Source organism: Panthera onca, chromosome B4 (genome assembly GCF_046562875.1).
Source record: "Panthera onca isolate mPanOnc1 chromosome B4, mPanOnc1 haplotype 2, whole genome shotgun sequence".
Taxonomy (NCBI): Eukaryota; Metazoa; Chordata; class Mammalia; order Carnivora; family Felidae; genus Panthera; species Panthera onca.
In genome coordinates, this window is record NC_138345.1 from 49,634,466 (window position 1) to 49,657,403 (window position 22,938).

General features: G+C 35.8%; 1 protein-coding gene across 1 annotated transcript in view; it reads right to left on the reverse strand.

Annotated features, from left to right (window-relative positions):
* Nucleotides 1-22,938, reverse strand: part of SLC15A5 (solute carrier family 15 member 5) — an 84,919-nt gene that overhangs the window by 30,517 nt on the left and 31,464 nt on the right. Inside the window, exons 5-6 of the mRNA XM_060658264.3 lie at nucleotides 19,108-19,294; nucleotides 4,025-4,213 (exon numbers count right to left, since the gene is read on the reverse strand). Coding sequence (XP_060514247.2) covers nucleotides 4,025-4,213; nucleotides 19,108-19,294 — 376 coding nt within the window. The remainder of the gene's footprint in view (nucleotides 1-4,024; nucleotides 4,214-19,107; nucleotides 19,295-22,938) is intronic.

Here is a 22,938-nt window from a genome sequence, read left to right on the forward strand (position 1 = left end):
AGAGTAGTGTCAGGCATATTGTAGGCATCCATGCAGTATTTTTTGAATAAATAAAACAAACACAGATTATGAGATAGCTGACATATACATTGGTATAATCAAAACATAATTTGAAAAGTTTTCTATGTGTTTTTTCTTTCTTGTAGATCATCTCTAAGATATAACATGACTTAGTATGGGAAACAATGTCCACTGAAATTTGGAATGTAATCCACTGTGTTTCCTTGCTCAATGTCATCAATGTAAGACACTGACAGTAATTTGAATAATATGTTTTATTGTGCTCACATAGAAATAGCTATAGATTTTATTAATTCATTTGTTTATTCAAAATGTAATTACTAATCATCTGCTCTGTACGTGCACTTTTAAGGAAGGAAGAACATTAGAACATAAGGATGGATAATGAGGATAAGAATCTTAACTTAAAGACTACACATTCTTATGGTAAGAGGCAGGCAATAAAGATACACATATAAATAAGATACTTTAGATCCTGACAAGTGCTATTAGAAAAAATGGAACACGGTAATGGTATAAAAGTGATAGCATCACCAGAGAAGCCTCTCTGAAGAGATAATCTTTGAGAAAACTTGATGATGAAGTGAAGCCAGACACTTAAAAACAGAGGAAAGGGGATTCTAGGCAGAGAGAAGAGCAAATACAAAGGCCTTGGGACAAAAATAAGTTTGACACTTTAGAAACACAGAATGAAGGTCATCACATTTCTAGTGAAGTGGTCAAAGAGAAGAATGTTATAATATGTAGATGGAGCAGTACAAGAGGCCCAATCATGTGCAGTCTCATTCACCATTTAAGGAATTTGTCTTCAAAATCCTACTGTGAAATGGTAGAGGAATGGTAGGACTTCTTCTGGAAAGAGTATGATAGCTGTTTTGAAGAGAATGGACTCACGGGCAGGAGAAGAAACAGCAAGACAAGTTAGGAAGCTCTGAAAGAAATGGCAGTAGAGACAATGGTGACAATGTAGACCAAGTGGGTAGCAAAGAAGATAATGAGACATGGCCAGATTTATATTCAATTTCAGAGTAAAGACTAAATCTTGCTGTTGGATTAAAAGTGAGAAGGGCAAAAAAGGATCTAGGATGATTCACGTAAGAAAGACACAATTTCATTCACACTACCAGATCCCTTGGTGTTCAAGTTGTGGTAGGTTTGGTAGAAAGAGATATGAGCAGGACATTGGTGCATGAGTCCGGTCTTGCCCTATTAATTCATGTGAAATATTAGAATAATAATAATAGCAGCACACATTATAGCTGCTAATTTTTGAGTGCTGTCTTATACCAGATACCTTGCTTTTTCCTCTACATAAAATATTTCACTTAGTCCTTACAACAACCTTTCCCCAGCTTATAGATGATGAGAAAGGCTCAGAAATGCAGAATAATTGAGAGTCACACATTTAGTCAATGGAAGAACTGGGGTTTAAACTCAGATTTGTTTGATTTTAAGGCCATAGATATTAACCCCTATGCTGTACTGCCTCCTAAAAGAGTAGTTTTTTTTGTTTTTTTTTTAAGTAATTATTGAATTTACAGTTCAAAATACCCTTTCACGTGTTGTCATTTAATTCTCAAGGAGTAGTCCCCATTCCCATTGATTCTTACACTGATGTTGTGATATAAAGAAGACTTATAATTATTTCCATTTTAAAGTTCAGGAAGGTGCTTCAAGTTTACTTGAATTATCAAGGTCACAAATATAAATGACAAAGCTGGAAATCAAAACAAAATCTTCTTGTCCCTACCTTATGGTCTATGTAACAGATCAGACCATTGACTTAGTTGGTTGTCAGTTTCCCTATCAGTAAATCAGGGAAGGGTAGATTGAGTGGTTTATATTACATGATCCACCTTTTTAATAGTCTGTTGTTTTAAGTAACTTTCTGGCTTTTACATAATGAACCACTATTGTTAAGTTGGCTGGGAATTTCCTGACTGCATTCACTCATCATCCACATTCATTACCTTTTTTCACTTCTAACCTACAACATTTTGGCTACCTCCAACAATTTTCTGCCAACAACATCGGGGAAGTCATAAATGTTTGTGTAGTGGCATTTTTCTTCATGGTTCTTTTGTGTTTCGTATAGTGTCAAACAGTGATATCCACATCTTAGACTCTCATAAAGTAATTTGTTTATATAAAATGTATTGAATGGAATGATTTAAAATTATAAGAAGAAGTGTAATACACATATATGATTATAATTCCACTAACTTACTTACTTTCTTTCTTTTTTCTTTCTTTCTTTCTTTCTTTCTTTCTTTCTTTCTTTCTTTCCTTCTTTCTTTCTTTCCTTCTTTCTTTCTTTCTTTCTTTCTTTCTTTCTTTCTTTCTTTCAGGCAGATTACCACATGCAGTGCCTCATTTGGATGTGTCTGGGGTCTTGGAAGCTTGACTACCCTAAATTCTCCTACAAATGGACCCTGAGACCTTGTTTGGAGGTTCTAGCAGGGGAATGCAGCTACTCATATACCCTTGACCAAAGAATGTTCCTCCTCTATGGGAAAGTCATCTTCCTTGACCGAGTGTGCAGCTCTGAGACAGAAGTACATGGAGCAGTGAGGGAGGAAGGGGACATATGCCTAGCCAGCCAGATCAGCTGAATGAACCCTGATGATCAATGGGGGTGACACATGTCACAGCCAGATTATTTTCACATCCTACACAAACTTTATTAATTGACTTTATTTTTATTACCTTTTTCAGTGAATTGCTTTGGTATCACATATATATGTGTATGTGTGCATACATATATATATCTTTATTAAATATGTATATTTAATGAATTTTGAATAACTGAAGATAATAGAATAATTAAAGACTTTAGACAAGTGAAATTATCAGAGATATCATTTAAGATGATTACCCTAAAAGTCATGTGTTGTTTGATTGAATGGGAGAGATAGTGGAGGTAGGAAAGTAGGAAGTTAAAAAAAATAATCTTTGTAAAGTATAATGGGTGTTTGAGTTATAATCATGGCTCCCACTGCAGGGAAATAAAAAGAAGGTAAAAAATAATTGCAATAGATTACACTGATAAATACACACACACACACACACACACACACACACACACACACACTGCTGTATTGCAAGAAGTTACTGAAATACCTTGATGAATTTTAAAGTGGCTAGTTTAATTAATATCAGCAATCTAGATAATCCAGAAAACCCTTGATATTTAATAAAGTTACTCTGAACTCATCTTATGAAACACTAGTGATCACACTTAATTTAGTGAAACTTAATTTAAAGACATTGAGTTATCTGGAAAATTGGCTCAAATTTTCATTTCATTTGCATGTTTATACACTCTCAAAGTACATTATAAGTGTCATTTTTGGAAGGAGTGTATATATGTGAGTTTTCTATGAGTGAGAAGGGAGGAGGTGGGAAGAAGAAGAGGAGAATTTTCATCTGAATGTATTGGACTTCTAGGTTTTAGCAGTTTTTTTTTAACTCTTGTTGTGTATCTGACCAAATAGTTACTGCCTTTAACAAATTCATAGATCTTTTATTCCATATACATTCAGGAAGAACTAATACTTGTTCTGTATCTGGCAGAGGAATGAAATGAAATTAAACACTTTTTTAAAACATAATAATAAAGGGTATGTGGTGGCTCAGTCGGTTAAATGTAGACTCTTGATTTTGGCTCAGGTTACGATCTCCCAGGTCATGAGTTTGAGCCCCTTGTTGGGCTGTGCACTGACAGCCTGGAGCCTGCTTGGGATTCTCTCCTCTCTCTCTCTCTCTCTCTCTCTCTCTCTCTCTCTCTCTCTCCTTCCCCAGCTTGTGCTCTCTCTCTCTCAAAATAAATAAATTAACATTTAATAAAACACGTTTGTTTAAAAAATGAGTGTAATTAATAGACTTGTCCTCAAGCATTATGGGAAATCTCCATGGAGTGAATAGGTTGCCAACCCCTTGAGGTGATGTGTTCTGTGTAAATACTCAGGGTATTCTTACATGAGGTGATGAAGGCTTTACTCACAGGCTGGGTTGACCAGTGTTTCAGCCACTCCAAGTAAAATGTACTGAAGAACCAGGTGGAAACAGGGCATGGAAGAAACGGTGAGAACTTTGCCTGAAAGAGGCTGCTCCATGGGAGGGAAGTGTTTTCTGTGTATTTCAAAGAAGCCAGCTACCATCACAGACAATGCAGCAGAAAGATTTCCAGTGACTGAAGGAAAATCAGGCAGGCAAAAAAAAAAAAAAAAAAAAGAATGAGTGAGCCCCCAAATCAGTGTATAGGCCATAGCATTTCTTACACATTGACACTAGGAGATGTTTCCTCAACATTTTTTGCCCTGGGAATATCCAGATGCCCACTAACTGTGTTGACTATACTGTGACTATACCCCAGTCTTTCAAAAATAGCTGCTCTGACTCGCTATTTCCTGACTTACTGCTTAGATGGCCTCTGGAAAGTTATTTAACCTCATTATCACTTTCCTCAGCTCTAATATGGGGTTAGTGATGCTGACTTTGTAGGGTGACAATGAGATTTAAAGCAGAGACTATATTGGTATTATTATAACAGTTCCTGGTAGCAATAGGAACCAATTATTAAAGATAAAGCGATAGTTTTGAATTTTTGTCCTCAGATAAGATAGATTGGTTTTGATGATTTTTAAAATTTATATGAATCAAAAATAGTTTGGAGAAAATTTAAAATAAAATTATCTCTTCATAAGGGTTGAATCATTTAAAAAATGGTTTTGAAATAATCTATAAGTATTTTCAGTCCTCAGTTTTCTGACATTTCTGTAATCTTTTCAGACAAAGTAAAGCAGCCATTAGAGAATTAAAAGCTAGAAACTTTTGTTTAGAGGGGCGCCTGGGTGGCTCAGTCGGTTGAGCGTCCGACTTCGGCTCAGGTCACGATCTCGCAGTCCGTGAGTTCGAGCCCCGCATTGGGCTCTGTGCTGACTGCTCAGAGCCTGGAGCCCGTTTCGGATTCTCTGTCTCCCTCTCTCTCTGACCCTCCCCCGTTCATGCTCTGTCTCTCTCTGTCTCAAAAATAAATAAATGTTAAAAAAAAAATTAAAAAAAAAAAAAGAAACTTTTGTTTAGAAAAAGAGATAGTAAAGGTGAATTAGCTAGTAAAGAGTGTAAATGGAAGCAATTATTCAAAAAGGAGCCTACCTCTTCTTTTCCTTTTACTCTTGAGGAATTAGCTACAAGAAGTTTGGCTGAAAATGAGTAGGGATTCTGTTACAATTTTGTTACAGGTTATATCCACTGCAACCATTCCATTTCTCAATTTATCATTCATATTACTGGACTTAATCCCATCGTTAGAGCAGAGGCAGACTTTAGCTTGATGGAGTTTACTTGAAATTTAGAGATAGTCACATTTTGCTAACTTGCATAAAATTTCAGATAAGGCAAAGCTTTCAATTCAAAAAAAATCAATCTAATGTTTAAATAGCTTAGTGTTTGTTCTGGTTGATAGAGAAACTGGTAGGTAAATTTTTTGATTATATCTCAGCATTTAAATGTATCCATAAAGTCTGCTCTTTACTGAGACCCTGAGAAATAGAAGGTGTAAAAGGGGGGGGGGGGATCTGAATAACAAAATATTTGAGGAATTTTTAATTCATTTTTATTTTAAATTAGTTCCATAAAGGCCCATTCATAGTGAAGTAGAGATTTTGGTTCTTTAAACAGCTCATATAAAAAGTTTGAATTTCAGATCTACTTTTATACTTTTCAGATTATCTACTTTTCAGATCACATTCACCACACAATTGCATTTATTTAGGTTACTTGGCACATTACAGACTCATCAGAAAAAGAGCTAATATGTCAATTCAATTTAATATTTACCCTCTTCTTGCTATATGCAAGGCAGTATATTAGGCACAGCTGAGGATACAGGATGAGAAAATATCTGTTCTTAGCCATTTCAGATTCATATTCGATTGGGGAATGTAGGAAAAACTTATTTCTAGTTGGGGAGGTGAGAGAAATAATTTTATGCTTTGAAGAAAGAAAGGCATCCATATGAAGAGGTGATGGCAGCATCATTGGCATGAGCAAAAGCACAGAGTTGTGAAGAGTCAGATTTTCAGAATAGTGAGAAACAAGTTATTTGGGAATCAAGGGACAAGATAGATTGAGGTCAGATCGTAAGAGGCATTAAATATATTTTAAAGGAATTTCTAAATTACTCTGAAGATAATGGAATCATTGAAGATATGAGACACAAGTGAAATGATTATAACTGTCATTTGGGATGATTACTCTAAAGGCTACATGCTAGTTCATAGGATGGGAGAGAGAGTGGAGGCAGAAGATAGTTAGGAAGTTTAAAAAATAATCTTGATAAAGTATAGTAGGGGATTGAGTTATAATCAGGGCTCCCACTTCCAGGAAACACTGCGAATAGAAATGTAAGATTCAATAGATTCCACGGATAAAACCATAGCAAGAGCAAGAAAGAAGCAGATGTCAAAGTTGAATATGAGTCCAGTTGACTAGAAAGATGATAGTGCCAATAATATAAATAAGATCCATGATAGATGGGGCATAACATGAATTTGATTTTGAGTTGAGTTGGAGATACAAAGAAATAATTTAAAGAGGAGTGCTCAGAAAACAATTGAAAATGTGAATCATAGGTCAGAAGCCTGGTTGAGTCAAAAGATAAAGATTAATGAATCATCTACATGGAATTGAAATTTAAGGTCAGGTGAAATTAAAAAATGACTGGGGAGAGAAGAGAACATCTAAGCAATGCCTTCAGACATATTTGCATTTGGGGGCAAGAAAAAGAGCTAAAACCACTGAAAGAAAGGTCAGAAAGATGGGTAATCTCTAAAGGAAGTTTTCAAAGAAGAGGTTACACAAAACAGAACTTTTGATCTTTCCCTACTTCTTCATTCTTCCCCATCTCTTCCAGTACCTTCACGCACTCAAGGCAGAAATTTGGGATCCTCTGTCTTTCCCAAATATATTATTAAGTTATCCAGATTCTATTTGAAAATATACTGTGAATGAACCTGCTTCTCTTCATAGCTACTGTCATCATTGTAGTCCAAGTCATTATTATTTTGAAACCAGACTATGTGCAATAGCATGATTAATGGTCTTCCTATTTTCACTCTTGCCCACCTGTAATCTATTAAGCACCGAACATTCAGGGTGATCTTATATAAATGCAAATTCAATGTTACTCTTCTGCTTCAATTCCTTCTCTAGGTTTCCATACAGTTAAGATGAAATCCCAAATCTTTCACATGGTCTTCATGATCTTTCTTGTACTTATCGCTTCACTCTCATTGCTTGCTACTTTCTCCTCTCGGACCATTTTTCAGCCAATTTTTTTGTTCTTCACTATCTTAAACTCTTTCCCATCTTAGAGATTTTGCTTTGCTCTTCACTCTATCTGAAACATTTTTTCCTACTGCTTACTTGCCCAGTCTCACCATTGATATTCAGTATATTACTGAAAATCCTAGCCAAAACAATTAGGCAAAAAGAAGAAATAAGAGTCATTCAAAGCAGGAAAAAAGTAAACAATTTGTTTGATTTCATATGTAGAAAATACTAAAGAATACATACACACAAATTGTTAGAATTAATCAACAAGTTCAGTAAAGTTTCATGATACAAAACCAACATAAAAAATCACTTGTGTTTCTACACACTATCAATGAACTATTTGAAAAAGAAATTAAGTGGGGTGCTGGGTGGCTCAGTAGGTTGAACATCTAACTCTTGATTTGGGTTCAGATCATGAACCCAGGGTCGTGGAATTGAGCCTCATGTCAGGCTCTGTGCTGAGCATGGAACCTACTTGGGACTCTCTCTCTCTCTCTCTCTCTCTCTCTCTCTCTCTCTCTCCCCCCTCTCCCTCTGCCCTTCTCCCCCACTCAAACATTCTCTTCTCTAAAATAAAAAAAAAAGAAAGAAAGAAAAGAAATTAAGAGAATGATCCCATTTACAATAACAACAAAAAGAATAAAATACTTTGGAATAAATTTAACCAAAGTGACAAAAGACTTATACACTGAAAGCTCTAAAACATGGATCAAAAAAATTAGAGTTGCTATAAATAAATAGAAAGACATCATATGTTCATGGATTGGAAGAATTAATATTGTTAAAATATCCATATTACCTAAAGTGATTTACAAATTCAATTCAATCTTCATTAAAATCCCAATGACATTTTTTTTATAGACACCAAAGTCAACAATTCTAAAATTCATATGTAACCACAAAAGACCCCAAATAGCCAAAGTAATTTTAAGCAAGAACTACCCTGGTGCCCTCACACTTCCTGATTTTGAAATATATTACAAATGTACAATAACCAAAGCAATATGGTAGTGGCATAAAAACAGACATATAGACCAATGGAACAGAATAGAGAACCCAGAAATAAACCCATGTGTATGTGGCTATCTGATCTTTGACAAAGGTGCCAGAAATATACAATGGGGATAAGATAGTCTCATGTGGTATTGGGAAAACAGAATATCCACCTGCAGAAAAAATGAAATTTGACCTTTATCTTATATCACACAAAAAATTAAATGAAAATGGATTAGACTTAAACATAAGACCTGCAATTGTAAAACTCCTAGAAGAAAATATAGAGAAAAAGCAATGGTCTTGGTGATTTCTTTGACATGATACCAAAAGCACAAGGCACAAAAAAAAAAAAAAAAAAAAAAAAAAGCAAAATTGACAAATGGGACTACATCAAAGTAAAAAGCTTTTTCATAACAAAGGAAACAAAATGAAGAGGAAATCTATGAAAAGGGTGAAAGTATTTGCAAACCGTATATCTGATAAAGAGTTAAAACCCAAAATATATAGAGAACTTCTACAACTCAATGTCAAAAAACTCAAATAATCTGATTTAAAAATGGGCAAAGGAACTGATCAGACACTTATCCAAAGACAGAAAAAGTCAACAGGTATATGAAAAGGTACTCAACATCACTAATCATCAGACAAATGCAAATCAAAACTACAATGAGATATCAGCTTCCACCAGTCAAGACAGCTATTATGAAAAACAGAAGATAACAAGTGTTGGTAAGGATGTGGAGAATAACCTGGTATAGCCACTATGGAAAACAATATGGAGATTCACAAAAATTAAAAAAGGAACTACCGTATGATCTAGCAATCCCAACTCTGGGTATATATCCAAAGGAATTGAAATCAGAATCTTGAGATATCTCCATTTTCATGTTCACTGCAGCATTATTCACAATAGTCAAGACACGGATGCAAACTAAATGTCCATGAATGGGCAAATGGATAAAGAAAATGTGTCATAGACATGCAACAGAATATTATTCAATCTTAAAAAAGAGAGAAATCCCACCATTTGTGTAATGTGAATGAACCTGGAGATCATTACACTATGTGAAATAAACCAGACACAGAATGACAAATACTACATAATATCACATATATATGCAATATAAAATAATCATGCTATGAGCTTAAAGAGGCAGAGAGTAGAATGAAGTTGCCATGGTCTGGAATGAGGAAGATATGGGAAAGTATTTGTCACAGGGTACAAAGTTTCAGTTATTCTAGGTGAGGAAGTCCTGGAGATCTATCATACAGCATAGTGCCTATAGTTTATAATACTCTGTTGCATACTTAAAATTTACTAAGAAGACAGAGCTTGTGTTCTTATCACACACACAAAACTATAATTAGTATCTATATATTTTATTTTATAAATATAATTATATTTTATCACCTATAATAAATATTATACATAATAAGTAATATATTTTAGAAGTCTAATATATGCTTTATATTATTATTACAAATTAATAAATAAAGAAGGCAGAAGGAAACTTTTAGAGATGATCTACATGTGTATGGCATAGATTATGTGATGGATTCATAGACGTATACTTATCTCCAAACTCATCAAACAGTGACCATTATATATGTACAGCTTCTGTGGGTCAATCGTACCTCAATAAAGTTTTTTTTTAAAAGGGACTTATTGGATTATTTTAGGAGGATCCAACACCTATTGTAATTAATAGGAGTTGAAAACAAAAATACAGAGAAAATGAAGGAGAGGAAATTCTATTTTAAAAATAAAAGAAAATTTCTCTGATTAAGAGAACAATGAGAATACCTGGTGAATAGTGTGATGGTTGAAAAGACCTTTATCAGGGCACAATAACATGGCAACTTAGAATATCACTGATAGAACACTCCACTTAGGAAAAGAGGTCATAAACACAGGAAAGAGCATCGGAAGGGCACGAGGCCTTTCAACAGTCCTTCAAGTGTGTGGATCACAATAGAGCAATAGCTTTAAAATTCTGAAGAAGGGTGCCTGGGTGGCTCAGTCGGTTGAGCAGTCGACTCTTGATTTCAGCTCAGGTCATGGTCTCATAGTTTGCAGGTTCCAACCCCACATCTGGCTCTGTGCTGAGAGTGTGGAGCCTGCTTGGATTCTCTCTCTGTTGCTCTCTCTCTCCTCTCCCTGCCTTTCTTTCTCTCTCTGTCTCAAAATAAATAAGTAAGTAAACTTAAAAAAATTAAAAATAAATAAATAAAATTTTGAAGAAAAATTCTTTTCAACCTACAATTCTATGTACAGTGAATTAATCAAGGGTAAGGGTAAAAAGAAGGCTTTTCAAGCCATATAAATTCTTGGAAAACTTGCTTCCCATATACCTTTCATAGGGAGTTGCTAAAAGATAAATGGTAATGAAAAAGGAAGTAAGTCAAGAAAGAGGAAGAGGTAATTAGAAATCTAACAACAAAGAGCACCATGCTGCTGTTCCTAAGGGCCACAGTCAAGACAGAATGAGGACATAGAAGTCTGTGAGAAGATCACCAGAGGAAAAAGAGCCTTTAGTATATTATCTTATATGTTTTAGCACTGGGACAAAGCTGGTGATGGGATGATGAAATTGGTAGAGCAGTCTGAGAATTAACAAAACAATTTTGGAGGCACCTGGGTGGCTTACTCGGTTATGTGTCTGACTTCAGCTCAGGTCATGATCTCGCGGTTTGTGAGTTTGAGCCCCATGTTAGGTTCTGTGCTGACAGCTAGGAGCCCGAAGCCTGTCCAGGCTGTTTAAAAAAACAAATAATTTAAAAAAATTTTTGATGTGTTTTATTTTATTTTTAAGAGAGAGAGAGAGAGGGAGAGAGAGCATGAGCGGGGAAAGGGCAGAGAGAGAGGGAGACACAGGATCTGAAGCAGGTGCTTGACTCTGAACTGTCAGCACAGAGCCCCATGCAGGGCTCGACTCGCAAACTGTGAGATCATGACCTGAGCTGAAGTTGGACGCTTAACCAACTGAGCCACCCAGGTGCCCCTCATATACTTTTTAAATATAGAAAATAAATGTTTATATGAGGCAATTTAATTCTTTGATTTTGCCATGAGTGTGTGTGTGTGTGTGTGTGTGTGTGTGTAAAACTGATAGCTGATTTAAATAAAAATATTCTATAATCATATTATTTAGCAATATTAACTTAGACAAACAACACCTAAAGATCTGCCTCTGGGAACCTTGAGTGGATGGTGGAGAAAGCCAGAGCTAGAGACCGGTACTTACTATTATAAGGCTTTCAGTATTATTTGTTTACTAACCTACACGTTTCCCTGAATCAAAGATAAATTCAACTATAAGAAGAAACACTTTTTTATGTATCACTGAGATAGGAAGAAATGCTTATGTAACACAATTTCAGAGATGACTTTATACATATATATGGTATTGCCATGGACTGAATTATGTTCCTTCAAAATTCATTTATTGAAGTCCTAACCTCCAATGTGACTATTTGGATACAGGTTTTTAGAGAGCTAATTAAGGTTAAAAGAAGTCAGAAGGGTGGGGCCCTAATCCAATAAAACTAGTGTCCTTAGAAGAAGAGGAAAAGACATGATGTCTGTGCATGAGTAGAGGAAAGGCCATATGAGGACATATCGAGAACAGGGCCATCTGCAAGCCAAGAATAGAGGCCTCAGGAAAAACCAAATCTTCCTACACCTTGATCTTGGACTTTTACCATCCAGAACTGTGAGAAAAAAATTTCTGTTATTTAAGCCACCCATTCTGTGGTATTTTGTTATGGCAGCTATAGCAAACTAATGCATGTATGTTCAGGCATCACATAAAAATTCAGTTGTTCAAATTGCACAAATTATATTGTCCATGATAATCATGTCAACTGTAAAGAAAGTGTTGAGGTAGGTAAGAATAAGTTTTCAAACTTTCTTGTTTTAGAATTTGAATTCTATGAGAATCTTCGATGATACCCTTCATCCTCACTAATTTAGGATCATCCAGAGAAAAAAACATCATGTCTGCCCCCTCACTACTCTTTTTTTGGTTATCTCCTTGTACTATGTAAAAAAGGTTATATTTTATTCAGAAAAGTTTATAACATTAGAGGCAATAGCTTAGACAAGATATTAGCAATTTTTTTCTGTAAAGGCTCAGTAATAAACATTTTAGATTTTGTAAGGCAAAGGGCAAAATTTTGGAGATACGTCTGCAACAAGAGATAGAATATGTTTCTACAAATTTCTATTGATGAAATTCAAAATAATAATTCTTTTGGGGAGGTGATGGAATTTCACTTAATTGGTGTTTAGTTATCGTTTCTTAGGGCACCTGGTGGCTTAGTCAGTTAACCGTCTGACTCTTGATTTCAGCTCAGGTCACAATTTCATGGTTTGTGAGTTTGAGCCCTGCTTTGGGCTCTGTGTTGACAGCGTTAAGCCTGCTTGGGATCCTCTCTCACTCTCTCTCTCTCTCTCTCTCTCTTTCTGCCCCTCCCCTGCTCTCTGTCTTTCTCTCACACAAAATAAATAAATAAACATTAAAATTTTTTTTAAATGTTATTGTTTCTTATCATGAGATGAATAGCAAATGTTCATCTGTGAAAATAATTCTTAGTTTGCAGGCAGTGTAAAAACAAATGGTGGGCCAGATTTGGCCCTGGATTAGTCATCAGCTTTTATTGTCTACTCTGGCCTGACGAGAAATTAGGGCAGTTTTCTCTGGGATCCTGCTCCCTGTACACAGGCATGAAGCACGACAGAGTGGTCTTTTGGTCTCTTTCTCTGTCCTTGATACTCAAAGAGTAGCCTCTGGCCAGCAGCACTTGGTATTACTTGGGAACTTGCTAGACACACAGAATCTCCAGCTCCACCCTAGAAGGACTGTATCAGATCTGTGTTTAAATAAGAACCTCAGAGATGCCCGTACACATTAAATTTTGAGAAGTATGACTCTAGCATAAAGCACTATGAGACCTAATGTAGCAAAATCCAATGAAAGACGGTTCTCCAGACAATTTTGAGCAAAAGACAAATATTTAACTCATTTACCCAGATATTTTAGGGCAAAGCATATTTTTACCTGAAGGATCTAGATAACTACATTTGCTTTTTATTTGGCACTGCTCTCTGATGCTAGTGAAAAATGACTTTCTTAAAATTCAAAACAAAGTTTGATTCTAACCTAAATTTAATCCATTCCATTTTATTCTTAACTTGTATGAGATCATAACTCGTCTGAAGCACAGTGCAGTTTATCAGAATGTACACATTTAAAACTTCTAGCAGATCTGTATTTACAAGATAAAGCACATGGTTCCAAAGGAGATATTATATTCAGATAAATAATGTATGTTTTAATATTGGCTGTGTGGTTGTAGACAAGTCCATAAGAGTCTTGAAGCTCTTATAGTTTATTCTATTATCCTGCCATGTAATAATTTTCCAAATTAGACAACAATGAAATAAAGGAAAGTCAGAATTTATTCAAACATTGCCATTTCACACTGAAGCAAAATCTAATACTAAAAAACAGATATGTTAAGTTTCTTCAGTTATTGGTTAAATTTACTGACTGAGGAAACTATGGGTGTTTTTTTATGGGTAGTCTGATATATGAGTCTCTGATATGTAACACAACTGTGTGTATGAAATTCTATTGAGCCTTGATCCATGATTTTGGCAAATTTCCAGAATAAGAAATTTGCTCATGTGAGGACGTACTGGTGTCCATAAACCACTCTCACAGAGACAACTATAATTTTATTGTCATATGTATCTTCTGCCTTTGCAGAAGATATTACTTACCCACTATAAGAATGGCATGTTTTTTACATTTATTGTTCCTATTCCTGGTATGTTCCTATATTTGAACTGAGCTACTCATATTGTGTCTTTTGTTGCTCTGTAGACCACTGGAACTCAATTCAGGAGATTCAGCTTCAGTTTGTGTTTTAATTTCTAAGTATGGAGCAGGTAACTCATTATATAGAGATCAGATATACACATGTATCTATTAAGATATCAATTATCACTTCAGATGGTGTATTAGATGGTCTATGTTACCTCAAATATAATCCATTGTTGATGTCCACTCTAAAAGTAAGAATGCGAGAACATTAATGTGTGTTATTTTTTTTTTAGAGAGAGAAAGAGAGCATGAGTGGGGGAGAGGGGCAGAGAATCTTAAGCAGACTCCACGCCTGATGTGGAGCTTGATCCCACGACCCTGGGTTATTTAAAAAAAAATTTTTTTTTAATGTTTATTCATTTTTTGAGAGAGAGAGAGAGACAGAGCATGAGTGAGGGAGAGGCAGAGAGAGAGGGAGACACAGAATCTGAAGCAGGCTCCAGGCTCTGAGCTGTCAGCAGAGAGCCCGATGTGGAGCTCGAACTCATGAACCGTGAGATCATGACCTGGCCAAAGTCGGATGCTCAACTGACTGAGCCACCCATGTATGAAACAAATGAACAGTCGAATGAATGAATTATTCAGGCTAGATATTTATACATTACTTCTTTTAGTATTTACAGTTCCTCTCATCAGGTATTTTCAATGAGTATGTACTGTGATTGTTTTGAAAAACATGCATCAGTTCTAAAACTACAACAACAAAAACGTGGTTTTGCTAAAATAATCCTACTTTCAATGAAGGTGATTGGACCCCTGACTCAATTTTTAATTTATCAAGCGCTTTGGCTCCAGTCAGAAAAGGAGTCTTTCATCACTGCTAATTATTAGAACAAGGAGAGTCGCTGGTTATGTAAAAAGTGACCAAAACCTTGGCTGTCCCTACATCATAAAGGACTTGGAGTTAATTTGAATTTTCAAGTTTTTATTTTAAGGAGCAAGGTCTGGGAGATATTTGAATATACTTCATCCACATTTCAAATTAAATGTTATTTAAAAGCCAAGATAATTGCTACCTACTGTGTTGCACACTTCTGCTTTATGTAAGACTTAATAACAATCTTAATTAGGCTAATTTTAGTCAGATTAATACTTGTGTATGTCAGCACTAACTACTAAATACCACATACTGCAGGATTTTAATTAATGCTAGGGAAAGGAAATGCTCACAGTGTAAACATTTTTGAACTGAAAAAGGCTAAAATGAAGTATGCCCAATTATGACGAGGATAAATCACAATATCCCTGATTTTAGATTTTAGGTAAATTACGGTTGACTTTTAAACAGATACATCTGCTCACATGTCGTGTTAGGAAGATACAGGGGAAGATATTAGGAAGATAAAACTCAGAGCATATCAAGACTTTGCCTTTCACAGTTCCGGAAGGGTTTGAGATTTTTTTATTGTTAATACTGTGATATACTTTTTGATGGCTGTAGGTGATAAACTCAAGACTGTCGTATCTTGAATCAGAAACCCTTCTTTCGTTGCATTGTTTATGAGCTAGATAGAGAAAGTAAGTTTATTTTTTTCCTTTATTAAATTTCTAGCTTGACCAACTGAGATTTCCCCATCCCTCACCCTTGTCCTGGGCTGTGATGATCCACGTCAAACACGAGGCATCTGCACTGTCTGTACCATCTGCCTCCTTCAGTAGGACAGTCCCTTTAAGGGGAATGACTGGATGTGGAAGAGAGTTGGGTGTCTAAGCAGTAACTGCCCGTTGTAGTGATGAAAGGATTTTTTTCATTCATATCATAGCCTTAATTAGAAATAGCAGTAAGGATTCCAAATTAACAATGGTAATGTAACTACTATAATCTAGCAGTCATTTATAGCTCGTAAGTAGAATAATAATAATAATAATAATAATAATGCAATGGCCTTGAATTAGAAGACTTGAATTCAAATGGAACTTACTCTCTTTGAGACTCTTGATTTATTAAATGACGGTTTATCATGAGGCTAAATGGGATATGTATAGGAAGTGCCTAGGTTCAAATTAGGAACTCATACATATTTGTTCACAATGGGTGTACTTATATATTTCACTCACATTTTCAAGGAACTTGGGTTTAAAGTGAAAGGAAATTTTAATATTAGACTAACTCAGTTATGTACATTACCACAAAAAAATGTACCCAAGACTTGTGCTTGTATGTCCTGATAAAACTTGTTAATCTTCCATAATCATAAGCAGAAATATGGAGAACTTCAGCAAACATCTAGTTTTAAAAAATGCATATCATCACACTTTTTTTATACTCCCATAGCAAAATATTATGCAAATAAATGAACAAGTATGTAAATGAACAAATGAATGGAGCCTGGCTTAGAAACAACTGAATTCAGTATGCTGTACTCAAAGGAACATATCTTAGTTGTTTTTTTTTTTTTTTTAATGAGTCTAGTTTTTCCTTTTTTCCCATCCAACAAGTCTGCTACCAATCTTGAAGGGGAATATTTAGTTCATATACATGAGATATGTTAGATAACTCTGCCTAACTTTCCTCCATCCATAAAAAACATACCCCTTTTAAAGAATAGACATGATTAAATATGCAAGAGTGGAGAATTGTCCAAGAGAAATTTGCTCATATTTAAAATGAATTTAAGATATCTTATTTTCAGGAAGGACTTCTAACATAGTTCTTTCAGCCATGTTGCATAGCATATTTTCCTAAAATGGCCCAAATTTTTTTTAATTAGTAATTAAGCATAATTTGGGAGCCCAGACTGGTTTTACATTATACTAGACAAGACTGCCAAAGTTTTTGGCATTTTGCAATATAAATTTATCCCCATTTTGTCCTGTATTCATTCTGTTTTAATAGTGTTCTTGCTGAAGGTATGTACAATCTCTTGTTTCTTGTTTTATCTTGAAATAGTGTTGGGCAGTCACTAAATATTGGTTTTGGAATTTCTACATTGGCAAACCAAAAAGCACTTTTTAAGATTTAAGGATTGTCAAAACCTATTAAGATGTATAGTTTGCCTAAACCTATTACAATAAATAATGTTGGGGTTAGCCTCTTAAGAACTAAATCAAAAAAAGGTTATTTGCTAAAGGCCTCTATAACTGGAGATAACAAAATAAACCAAGGTAAATTACAAATCTACCTTGACATGTGATCTGAAGTGATCTTGTCGATGGCTTTGGTAAATAACAGGAAGCGTGCTCCCTAAAAGTAACTTCTACAAACAGAGAAACAGCCGAAAAATATAGTAACGGATGACTAAAAGGCTGCATGGTCTCCACTGATCTCTAAAGAGGAAGAATTATTAATAAAAATAGGTTAACCAAGAGAAGAGAATCTTCTAGATGCCTGACCCTGAATAGTTCAATGGAGTTATTTCTTAAGTAGACACTAAAACATTAGGTTACCATCATATGATATTTCTTAAGAGTTTAAAGTGCCTTTGCTTTCTGTTTATGCCCACCAATTAGGCCTGTCCCCTACACATGATGATTCAATACTACTTAACATTTATGGAACTTTCACTATGTGTCAGGATACGCTTCAGGCACTGATGTCATTCAGAGTGATTCTGAAAGTCTTCCAGAACAAAGGGACCCCAAATTTATGGAGGATATGCCCCTCAGTGAACGAAAGAAGTGAACTAGAGGACAAGAAAGGTTAAGTGGATTTTCAAGGTCACCCACGTCTAGCTTAGCCACAGAGCACAGGCTGAGACCCAGATCTCCTGTTCTGGGGTTCAGCCTGGTTTTGCTGTACCAATGCCTCTTCCTGTTTCATGGCAGTGCTTGAGGGACAGGAGCAAGGCAGAGGAGAGTGTGATCCGAACGGTCTTCATCTCCTTCTCTCCCACTGCAGTCAGAGAAATTTTGTTTTATGGTTCTACTGATTGTGTTCTGGGTAAGATGACCTAATTTTTTTTCACTTTAAAAAATGAGAGTAGAACTTTAGTGTTCTCACCATAACAACAAGAAAGCAGCAGTAATGTGAGGTAAAGGATGAGTTAACTAACCTTATTGTGGTAAACACTTTGCAATATATCGATGTATCAAATCATTACATTGCGCACCTCAAATTTACACAATCTTATATGTCAAGTGAGCTGGAAGATCAATAAAACTGGAAAAAAATGTTTGAAAATTATTGCTATATACCTTACTATTTGAATAAGTGCAATGAGAACCTGTGAGTCACAGTATTAATCTTTAGGAAATTTTGCTACTGGTTCACAGGCTAATGCCTCCCAAGAACAGCCAGACATTATTTTTGGGTTTCATCACCTGTGTTAATTTTTTAAAGCTTGTTTGTTAATTAACTAATTTTAACTATTTAGTTTTGAGAGAGAGATTGAGAGAGAGAGAGTGCGAACGAGCATGGGGGGGCGGGCGGGAGGGGAACGAGAGAGGGAGACAGAAGACCCAAAGCAGGCTCTGTGCTGACAGCAGAGAGCCCAGTGCAGGGCTTGAACTCACAAACTGTGAGATCATGACCTGACCCAAAGTCAAGAGTTGCACACTTAACTGACTGAGCCACCCAGGCACCCCTTCCTGTGTTAAGTTTTAAAAACATAGTCAGCACTGATTTAGGAATAAAGACCGCCTCAATCGAGGAAAGATAGGCCATTCGGTAGTCTTGGAAGTTTCACCATGTCTTTATATCAGCTGTGTCCTCTGAGGAGGTATAAAAGGATGGGAAGAAAATGGGGCACTGATGTCCGCAGAGAGACTTGAGAAGCTGCATGTTATGACTCTCGCATTCACTTTCCTCCCAATTTGTCAAAATCGGTCTCTACTCCGCAACATATAGCTAGCTTAGACCTTAGCAGAGTGTTGTGTATTTTACAAAGTTGCAAACAATTCACCTGAGATGGTCAGTTGTACTTACTAATGCATGCCAACAGAAATGATCCATCTCTCTTAGAAGGAAAGAGGCAGGTACTGAAATACTCCATAAAAGGAGCCAGAATTAGTAGTGGGAGAATGCTGACGACATTCATTGCTGCAATTGGCAGGAGAAATCCATCCAAATTCAGGTTAGAATTCATGGTCTGCACATAATATCCTGAAGGAATCTGTATTTGAGGGGGAAAGGAACTGGCATCAAGATAGTGATTTAACTTTGCAGACAGCATCCTGCAGATGATGTCCTTGCCCCTTACACATACTCTGGGGCAGATGAGCTGGATGTTCCCCAGATCTTCAACGTCCCAACTATGAGCTGAGAAAAGGCAGTATGAGTTCTATTTAGTCTTTGGCAAAACTACTGATTCTTTATGGAGGAAGCTTTTGTCCTTCAGTCTAACTTCTTACTTCTCCTATGGAAAGTGCTTAGGATGACACATAAGAAATCAAATGACGTATAAAAAAATATATAATTTTCCATATAAACAAATAGACTTTTTTCCCCAAACAACAAACTAAAAACCAGTAGAAAGTATTAAGGATGTTTCTTTTTAACCTGATGAAAAAAATTGGGGGCTAGAAAAAAAATCCTTCAAATAGCATGTAGTTTGGTGACAAAATAGATAGGAATGATTTTTTACTAAGAAGAGGGGCCCAGGGTAGAAACATAGCACTCGTAGCAGGTTGCCTTTGTGGGCTCCTTGGATTGGTTTCACTTCTACAATGAGAAGAGAACACAAAAAAAGAGAAAAAATATATACTTGTGTTTACACTCTCGTTTTAAACTAAGTATGTGACACTGGAGGACCACAAAGGGAGCTGCATGAAAAAGATCTGCATAATAAACTAGCAGATAAGAAATGAAAACACAAACAAAAACCCCCAAAAAACAAAAAGCAAAACAAAGAAAACTTCTACCCCATCCCAAACTCTCAGTGTAGTGTCTGAATTTCTTCATTTTTAAAATAACCCTGGGACACCTGGGTGGCTCAGTTGGTTAAGTGTCCGATTTCAGCTTGGGTCATGATCTCACGGTTCATGAGTTCGAACCCCGCGTTGGACTCTGTGCTGGCAGCTCAGAGCCTGGAGCCTGCTTCGAATTCTGTGTCTCCCTCTCTCTCTGCCTCTCCCCTGCTCATGCTCTGTCTCTGTCTCTCTCTGAAAAATAAATAAACACTAAAAAAAAAAATTTAAATAACCCTAATAATTTTCACTGAAAGCCTAACCCTAACTTGGAGCCTGTTCACATGTTCCAAACCTCTTGTTAATAAGCACAGTGTCACAGGAAAGAGGGCGTCTCTTCACTTTTCTAGTTTGTGAACTTTGTTGCAATCACTCACTATTATTCACAGTGCATAGTATTTCTTTAATTCCCACTGGAACACAAAGCTGCTAAGTGGCTTGGAGAGGAAGTCACCCCAAATCTGTCCTCAAGAAATGGATTCTCCAAACCATTTTTCTGGCCGTGCATTCACCGCAGTAAGAGTTCTGCCTTATCGCTGTATTGGGAGAACAGCACTACTCAAATACCCGAATGATAACTTCCTGTTTGAAACTTTCACTGACTCCTTCTCTGTTATCAATTGCACTATTTCAGAGGGCAGAAGAGTCAGAGTCATAAGTGCAGCTGTTAACGAGCCCACCGCTTGTAAAATGAGCCTATTGCAACGTTAACTGCCTAAACCCAGGAATGGACCGTATTTTCAGGGACATTCTTTCTATCTCTATAAAATTTGTCCTGGTGATAATTTATCTTCCAATCTTTAATTTGACCTTTAGGATTATAAACAAAGATTGCTTTGGTTGAATTCAGATGGCAAGACTGAAGGGAAAAATTAGCTAGTTCTGCCCTAGTTTAATAAAATTATTAAGCACGTATCCCCCAATCAGAGGAAAATGAAAGATGTTTTTTAAAAAAAATGCTGGCAGCAGATCGGCTCTAAGACTGAAAGGCTCCCAGCATAACTTGGAAGTTTCTGTTACTGATTTCAAATGAGAATTATTGTTAATAGGAATAAAGTTATTATCGGCATGAATCACAGACACAGAAACCTGTTAACTTAATAATGTGGTGAATGTACTATTAATCTTTAGTGAAGCAATATTAATATATTGCCTAATTTAAGAAAAGGCTCCAGTGTCTTGAAAGCTTGAAATCATTTCTGCTTCTGCCTCAAGTTCTGAAATCATCCCCTTTTAAAATTTTAAATACTTTTATTTCATACAAGCCTCTGAGTATTCAGAAATAATTGCTGTCAATAGAGATTCATTTTCACCTTTGAGTGGCCAGTAATGTCAAATGGCAACATCATGAGCCTTAATATCAACATATTTTAAATGTATGCCTTGGAACTGAAGGTCAATAATGGCTACTAAATTTAAAATATGGAATTCGAGGATGTTTTATTCTTGGTGCTTTGATCGCCTTTATGCTGGTGATTATTTCATCTGAAGGTAAAAATCTAATTTCAGCCTGTCCCGTTGGAAGTTTCCTCCACCTCCCTTGAGAAATACATTCTAAACTTTTTGAAAAATCTTTCTGGCATGATATTACTGTGTATGATTCTGGCACCCGTACGTCTGTGTCAGGGGTTTTTAACCCGGCTGCAAGGGAGGCATTGTGGGGAACAGAAAAGCGTGGTTGTTGATCCCAGCCCTGAGTTGAAATGCCATTTTTAGTAGGGTGACTGTAAGCAAGGTGCAAGTTACTTAATGTCTCTGAGCCTCAGATTTAACATCATAATATCAGCCATCGTAAACTTGCTGTGGGAATTAAATGAGATACTATGATGTCATCTTTTAGGAGCTGTGACACATATAAGTGATCAATAACTGGGCCTCTAGATTTAGTGAGATAGTTAAAAGTTGGTTTATTGAAATATATGGTAATTTATGTCAGATTAAAAAATTATGTCAGTTTGCAAAAAAGGCTTGAATTTAATAAAAAAAATCAAGTGTCACTGCGTTATGAAGATAAATTTGTGCTGATTGCATAGAAGGTTTGAGGCTAGCTATGGACCACTTAGTAATTTTGTACTTTTTATTAATTTTATCATTTTAAGATGTATATGATATTAATGATCATTTATACTGGTAATATTTTTGTCTTTTTGTGCTAGTTCCTACTGTGGAGTCAGGAGGGAGGCTGAATCTACTAAATCAACTTAGCTTTCATGTATTGTTTACAGCAAGGGTTCTTGGGAAACTTTTTGCAAAGGGCCACACAGAAAAAATTTCCACATACTGATTCTATTGCAACCACTGGACCCTGCTGCTTCATACATAAGGAGACATAGAATGGCTGTGTTCAAATAAAACTTTATTTATTGACCCTGAATCTTGAATTTGATAGAATTTTCATGAGCCATAAAATAGTTTTTTATTTTTATTTTTTTTCAAGCATATGAAAATATAAAATCCATTTTATCTTGCATATAAAAAAATTTTATCTTGCAAAAAAAAAAAAAGCGGTGGGCTGGATTTGGCCTGCAGGCAGTAATTTGCTGACCCCTAGTCTATTAGAGCAAGCATTATACTACGAGCCAGCAGGTAGATTTGTTTTTCCTTTCATAATTGTGTGACTTAGCCATCCCTTCCAAAAATCGCTTAATTTTACTGAGCGTCGGTTTCTTCTTCAACAAACGAAGTAGTTGAGTAAATTAGTCTCTAAGTTTCTTTTCAGCTCTATTGCTCTAGGATTTGTGAATATAACTCAGATCATTAGCCATTTAAATTTCAAGTTGTGGGCTGACAGCAAATATAGTCCTGAATTTCTTCAAAGACTTTATAATCATTTATATTTCTTCCTAAGAAA